General features: G+C 36.5%; 1 protein-coding gene across 1 annotated transcript; it reads right to left on the bottom strand.

Annotated features, from left to right (window-relative positions):
- Nucleotides 1-779: 779 nt before the first annotated feature.
- LOC131952536 (uncharacterized) lies at nt 780-7,620 on the bottom strand. The gene is made up of 5 exons (XM_059315256.1): nt 7,589-7,620; nt 5,283-5,374; nt 3,845-4,516; nt 3,006-3,101; nt 780-1,213 (listed from the first exon to the last, which is right to left on the bottom strand). Exons 2-5 carry the CDS (start codon nt 5,340-5,342, stop codon nt 1,052-1,054), a joined length of 990 nt encoding a protein of 329 aa, XP_059171239.1. The 5' UTR covers nt 5,343-5,374; nt 7,589-7,620; the 3' UTR covers nt 780-1,051.
- Between the last annotated feature and the right edge of the window lie 260 nt (nt 7,621-7,880).

Below are 7,880 nucleotides of genomic sequence, written 5' to 3'. Positions count from 1 at the left end.
ATGAATAGTAATTAACTATTTATTATGTTCAATAAATTTTAAACGTTCTAATTAATTTCTAAATAATTATATACAAATAATCTTACCTTCCCTGTTTTGTGAATTAGATGCACCTAATACTATGCAAGTAAATTCATATCTGCTGACTAGTGCTATCTAGTGTCTGACAAAATGTGATGAAGTAGTGAATGTACAGTAAGGAAGGAGTTCATAAACGATACATTTATCTATTCGATACTTGCGAGGCTAAGAAAGAGGGGTGGGATGGGGGTCGACTCGGAGAAAAAAAACTTGAAAGAGACAAGAAAGCCCTATGCACTTCAGCATCACCCATTATAAAACTTACTCGGGGGAGAGAATTTAAAGTATATGTTTACTTTGGCATTTCTTGTAAAAGCAAAAACAAGTTAACGTATATAAAACCGAAGTTTAAAGTGTTATTTTATTTTTGATTATTTTTAGGATACAAGATAGAACAGGATAGAAATTCTACCAATATAACTAATACATATTGACTCTGAAAAATGTGCAATAGATTTCGGACGCCTAACCAATGCCGCAAAGAAGTACAGCACATTATAGAAGCCCATTAAATATCTAGCGGCGACAGTGTGTGTTTGATTGTAGGGGAAATAGAACTTGGCCTTGAAGAAGTTTAAAAAAATACAATTACAAGTAACTTTTTAAAAATATAAATACATTTTACTTCAATTTTCGAGCCCACCCCCTATTTGGTTCTCACCCCCCCCCCACCCCCTGCCTCTTCCGCCACAGTACACTTTGGAAGATCGGTCAAACAGTTTCGTGTCCCCTATTTGGCTGTCAAAGGGAGCAACGAGTCACAGAAGTCATTTAAATTTGAAGTTTCGCGTATGTTTTACAATACAATGGGTGTAACGCATTTTAATGTTTGCAGAAGAGTGACTGTAAAATAAAGATAATGGTACAGCAGCTACAGTATTTTTGTTTACAAACCAAATATAAAAAAAAATGCACGAAAATTACCTTAATAATTTTTTTAAAATAATTAATTATGGTCGACTGTGGGACCCTAAAGACCTGGATCCCTCCGCATTACATATGTATAAAATAAATAAACAATCACCACGTCAAGTGTTATGCCGAGTACAATGCCAGCTATATTTAGACCCAATGCTTTTCTGGCAGCTGCTCTGGCTTTCGCATATTTGTGTACTTTCTTTAACGTGTTGGCCTGTGGGTAGGAAATGCAAAAAGAAACAAAAACAAATGGTAACTAAATCAGTAAACAAACAAGAAGACAATATCGTTACATTCGCGTTCGATTCTGTATGTGCATGACGGCGATTGGTCCTCTAAATATGAACTTTTTATTCCGGTGTTTGGATCAACTTTGCCTTGCTTTTTTACTTTCTCGTATACACGAAGTATAGAGAAAGTCTTGTAATCGTACAAAAAAAATCGAGATTTTTACAAATCTCGACGTTTTACACCCTGCTGATACCGAAAAACATAATTTTGCGATCTTGCCCTTATGTCTGTGTGTGTGTCTGTGTGTCTGTGTGTGTGTAAACACGATAACTTGAGTACCGTTACAGCTAGGTTAATGAAATTTCATACATTAGTATTTTATCAAAATCGTAGATCCGTATCAACTTTCGACCGATTACCGATAAACGGAAGTGGTACTTTTTCTACTTTGAATTTTTTAAAAGCCTATAACTTGAGTACTATTTCAGATAGATAAATGACATTTCACATGGAAGTGAAAGATCTAATTTTCTACCTTCTATCAAATTTTGAGTAATTTCCGTTGACTGGATATAGTAATTTTCACTCTTTCCGATTTCTCAAAAAACACATATGAATTTATAAAGTACTAATAATATTCCGCACTATTATACACATCTTGGTGCTTGGTGCGCAATTCTTTTTTCTATTAGATTCTATTCTTGTTTTAAAAGTTTAAGTATTTAAAATAGATTAAAAATCATAACTATATCCCGAGTTTCCATCCCCTGTTGTTTTATATAAGAATATTCCAGAATGTTTAGGGGATATCATTCCCGGTCTATATAAGCTTAGTTTAAATTTTTCAGCGCACTTTTGCGCTTAATAATTGCGAATTCTTTGATATTCGAAAACAAATTAAACTACTTGGAATTATCATTGTCCTCATATTACAAATGTTATGAAGAACTATAAGAAGCTGGCGTGGTTGGATGGTAGAGTCCGAAAGTCTTCAGTTCGAATCCCGAGCTCAAGTTCAAAGGATGTCACTGAGTTTACTCAGCTCTGACAAGTACCCGACTTCCGTTGGGAAAAAGTAAAAGCGGCTGGGCATAATGATGACCACAATTACCCTACCTATGCCTAGATAACAGAAACTGATGAAGTCTATTTACCCCGTGGACCGCCATGTTCGAAAGGGTCATTTTTCTTAATAGGTTTTATTAAAATGTATCTAATTTATCCCCACCCAACCTATAACGAAATAATTAACAACAAATCTTTGTTTGTAATATGTTTATAAGGTTCATCATCTTTTCCTGTTTGTGCCTAAGACATTGGGACAGATAAAGTTTGATTCCGAGGTCATTAAAACAGAAGAAGTCTACTTCATGTTTCAATGACCTCTGCATACAAGGTGATAATGTGGTCAGCACTATGCCTAGGCGTCTTTGTTTCCCTCACATGAGCTTTGTACCCATAACAGCTACAATGATGTTCTACTGATTTGAACCTGATAAAAATCGGGTCTTTCGAGTAAGCAGTCTAGCTCATTACTGCTAAGCTGCTCCGATAATTAATTAAAGTCTAAAATTAAATAATTAGCAGGGTAAAAAAAAAACTTTAAAAAAATAGAAATAATAGACGTAGGGTTTTAATATTGTCAGTCTAGAAATCACACTACATCATGGGTTCTGAAAAGGGGGGGGGGGAGGGGATGAAACTAAATGATTCTTTGCAAAGTAGGCCTACATCTCTTACTTTTATTTCCAGTCTCTATAGCGTCATAGACTTACCTGTAGGGAATAGACGAGTCCTCCTACCCCTAGTGGGAGACAGCAAAAACACATAACACACAGGCTTAGCCCTGCATAACTGGGAATACACCCTACCTTAATATAAAAATAATATAGAGATATTAAATCTACATGCTTTATGGTAGTATATATATATATATATATATATATATATATATATATATATATATATATATGTATATATATATATATATATATATATATATTTCTATTATTTACGACATTGTTAAAGAAACGATTATTTATGAATTATTTTTAAAAATATTTTTTTTGCTAAAAAAATCAGCAAGTAGTTATTAACCAATCAACTGTAATACAATTCTTTTCTTGTAGTTAGGGTCTCTAGTCAGTAGTATTTATAATAGAAATAAGTTATATATATATATATATATATATATATATATATATATATATATATATATATATATATATATATATATATATATATATACGTTATTTCTACTATAAACTACCTTAATTAAAAAGTATAATAAAAATATTCTTGGCTTATCCACGAGTAAAGGAGTAAACACGTTTTCATTATAACACACCAATTACTTTTAAACTCAAAACTTAATTTTAGTTTGTGAATTTGAATATTTTTTTAAAATATTTTTATTTTTGGTGTTGTTTAAAGCAATGTTTAAAGACATTGTTAGCTTAGAATTCTAAGAAAAATGAAATTTAAAATTGATTGCCTCACAAAAACAGGAAAATTGTTACTGTGACTTTCGGCAACCATGTATGTATAAAGTAAAATATGTTGCACTTATGTTTGTCTGTCGTCGTAATGGCGGACTTACTGAGAGAAAACTTACCTGTGACTCGGGCTCATCTCTGACAGACTGTACGTTAGCACGGGAGGTAATGTTACCATGGACGGGCAAGTGGGCTGTGGGCTGGAGGAGTTGTCTTCCCGAGTTGTCGTTTCTGGGATAATTTTGCGATGTGCGTGATTGAGTATGTTTGGTTCTCTTGTGGTAAGCTGCTGAAGCATTCTTGGGGTAAGCTGTTGAAGCATTCTTGGGGTAAGCTGTTGAAGCATTCTTGGGGTAAGCTGTTGAAGCATTCTTGGGGTAACCTGTTGAAGCATTCTTGGGGTAAGCTGTTGAAGCATTCTTGGGGTAAGCTGCAGAAGCACTGTTGTCGTAAGCTGCTGAAGCATTCTTGTAGTCATTGGTTAAAGCGACCTTGTGATAAGCTGTCGAAGCATTTTTGTGATAAGCTGTTGAAGCATTCTGTAAGTAAGACACTTCTGTCTTATGACGAAAATCGTCTGAATAAGGTGGTGGGCTGTCTACGTCATATCCGTTAGTATCTTCTTCACCATATTCGCTGTATTGATCGTAATCTCTCTGTTCATTGACGTAATTTTGCCTTGTGTTAGATAGATGGCTTTCTTGATAATTGTCATCCCCTTCAGCAGATTCAACCTGAGCTGTTTGGTTTGTGGGTTCAGACTCGCTATCATCTAGACCCTTAGGTGCAAACTAAACAATACAATACACAACTTCGAGTTAGTTCGAGTTGATGTGAAACAAAATAAACTGTTGATCATTCATATTTTTTAAAAATAAATACATCAAATAACTTTTGATTAATTATTATTTTTTTTTGGGTAAAATAATGCTTCAATACAAAACGAGGGGTCAGCACGGTCGGGTCGGTAAAGCTTATTGCTGCTAAAACGAAAAGTACCACGTTCAAACCTCCGATAACTTTACATAAATATAAATCTCGAGTTCGGATCACGGGCTCAAAGTCTTTCGACACCCCTGAGTCAAAGTAGCCTTGTTTGGTACCTGACTCAGGTTAGGGAAAGTAAAGACGGCTTGGCATTGTGCTAACTACACTACCCCCTTCATAATATGGCGAGGTCAATACAACAGTTAGGGGTCGGCTTGGTCGAATCGGTAAAGCTCGTGGTTGCTAAACCGAAACGTTTCGAGTTCGAACCCTCGGGCAGATGGGGACAACCACTCTTCTAGGAGAGAGAACTCCAAAATCAAACAACTGCTGCCTTGTAGTTAGTTCTTGGTTGGACAAATGCTATGGACGCAAATCCAAAAAGAAAAGCAGGCTGAAATCGGAGTCAATGGCCTCAATGGCGCATAACTATTTGAAACGTATACTTAATAGTGTTGGAGGGAATCTCTTCTGACACGACACTAAAAATTAAGAACAAAGAAGAAGAATACAACAAGTGAACTTTATTTCACCTGCCACATTTAAATACATTGTTCGAAATGTACTCACCTTTTGGGCTATGTCTAAGTTTTTAGATTCAAAGTTGTCTTCGCTTGTACTTCGATCCATGTTTTGTATTGGATTTTTATACTCAGCTAAAACTGAAAATGGTTAAAGAAAAGCTTTGACTATAATCTATCTATCTTCTATATATATATAATTCTCTTCTTTGAACCCTAGAAAACACCAAGCTGTAAGCGCGTCTAGCAGCCCCTCTCTTCCTCTCTAAGCATATCCCTGCCACCCCCACCCCCACATGGTCTGGTGAGCTGTGGTTCACGCCAAATGTTTACAATCGTAGACCCGGGTTTGGTGACGGCTATTCGGGGCAGATAATTTAATATTTAAACGATTTGTAAACAAGGGAAGGTAACATTGTTTATTAAGTGTAAGCGCCTGGGCATAGTGCTGAACACACTATCCCTTCATATGACGAGGTCCCTGAAACAGGCGCACTCTACTTCAACTGTTCCCAAGCGACTGTCAAGTTTGAAAGTGTGCTTTATTTAACTATTAATACTCTGCGAACATTTGCGATATTTGCAGTCTATTACTTCCAAGGAATGTTTTCCGCAACTTTTCACGAATCAAAACGATGCCCACAGCTCTATACTGCTTGGTAGCACGCTCTACAACATGATCACTTTGTCTAAAAGCATAAGACACCTCTGACGTTTTGTCGGTTTTTAACGCTAGTTTATAAAAAATACAACCATCAATGAACTCTTGGATTTGTTATTTACATAGATGTCACTTCCGCACCCTCGACTTTGTGGAAAGGAATCGGCTCTAAGTTTTTAAAAAAACTGAAATACGATAAACATAGAATTAATCTAATTAAGATAACTCGATTTGACATTTTCGTTTCCTATAAATTCTCCCCTCTAACACACTTGCACTGAAATTTAAAAATACGGAACTTTAAAAAGAAATAAAAAATGTAAATAATTTTTTTTAATGCCCGCCCCCCTCCTCCTCCCTCCCACACACACACTTGCCCTGAAATATATACATATATAAAGCAAAGTGGTCCGGTGCCCCATATGGCACTTCCCGGCGGCGCAGGCGCGTCAAATTTGGCACGATGGTGCCTTGTGTCAATAGAACACGAGGGCCGGTGACGGTTGGCCAAAAAGTCCACGGAAAGGGCGTCAAAACTGACATCGACTGAACGGCGCCTTATATGGGCTATACTACGAAAAAAAATCCTCCTCCGACCTCCCTTGAAATTTTGTGAGGTGGTAGGAGAACGCCTTGGGGTGTCAAAAAAACTCGGCATATCTGGGAAAACTTCGTAAAGGGGTCAAACTGACCAGTTGTATTTCCCAATATAATCTTTGTATTTTATGGGAAAAACAGAGGGTCATTTCAACGCGGATTTTAGGGTACTTAAACTCAGTATATCTGGCTAATTTTTTTGCATACTGTTTGGTAAATGGCTTGACCTTTAGGGAAAACTGACGGTTTGACTCAAAGCCCTCGACGAGGGCTAAAAAGTGACCGCGAGTGGAAATTCTCGTTATATGAGCTCTATTACGAAAAACAATTTCCTCCGACGACCCCCCTTGAAATTTTGTGAGGTGGTAGGAGAACGCCTTAGTGTGTCACATAAAACTCGGCATATCTGGGAAAACTTCGAAAAGGGGTCAAAACTGACCAGTTGTATTTCCCTATATAATCTTTGTATTTTATGGGAAAAACAGAGGGTCATTTCAACGCGGATTTTAGGGTACTTAAACTCAGTATATCTGGCTAATTTTTTGCATACTCTTAGGTAAATGGCTTGACCTTTAGGAAAAACTGTCGGTTTGACTCAAAGCCCTCGACGAGGGCTAAAAAGTGACCGCGAGTGAAATTCTCTTTATATGAGCTATATTAAGAAAAAAAAATTCCGACGACGACCCCCCCCCCTTGAAATTTTGTGAGGTGGTAGGAGAACGCCTTGGGGTGTCATAAAAAACTCGGCATATCTGGGAAAACTTCGAAAAGGGGTCAAAACTGACCAGTTGTATTTCCCTATATAATCTTCGTATTGTTTGGGAAAAACAGAGGGTCATTTCAACGCGGATTTTAGGGTACTTAAACTCTGTATATCTGGCTGTTTTGCATACTTTTAGGTAAATGGAAAACTGTCGGAGTGTTTACAGGAGAGTTTCAATAGGGGTTTAATAGTTCAGACTTCCCTACTTAAAATTATGTTAAGTACTTTACAGGAAGGTTTAATTTGAGGTTTAATGGTTTAGACTTAATAACTTAAAATTCTGTTAAGTACTTTACAGGAGAGTTTCAATAGGGGTCTAATGGTTCAGACTTACCTACTTTAAATTCTGTTGAGTACTTTACAGGAGGGTTTCACTTACTAGAGAAATCAAACCTAGTCTGTCTAATGATGTTAGCCCCCTGTTCAAAGTAAAATTCATTTATACGACTGAAATTCAAAATAAATCATGTTTAAGAGATTGTAAATAAATATCACATATTGTATATTTTTTTCGTATTAGTCTCTTAAATTTACAGTAAGACTATATGCCCAAACCGGGTTTCTTTTACGCATGGGGGGGGGGGGGGCGAGGGCTACCCACGGCGGCTCTTGAAATATATAATATC

The sequence above is a fragment of the Physella acuta genome, unplaced genomic scaffold (genome assembly GCF_028476545.2).
Source record: "Physella acuta isolate Inbredline_101_S28 unplaced genomic scaffold, ASM2847654v3 ptg000875l, whole genome shotgun sequence".
NCBI lineage: Eukaryota > Metazoa > Mollusca > Gastropoda > Physidae > Physella > Physella acuta.
The sequence above is the reverse complement of the archived record's forward strand: the minus strand, read 5'-3'. Positions and strand labels throughout refer to the sequence as shown.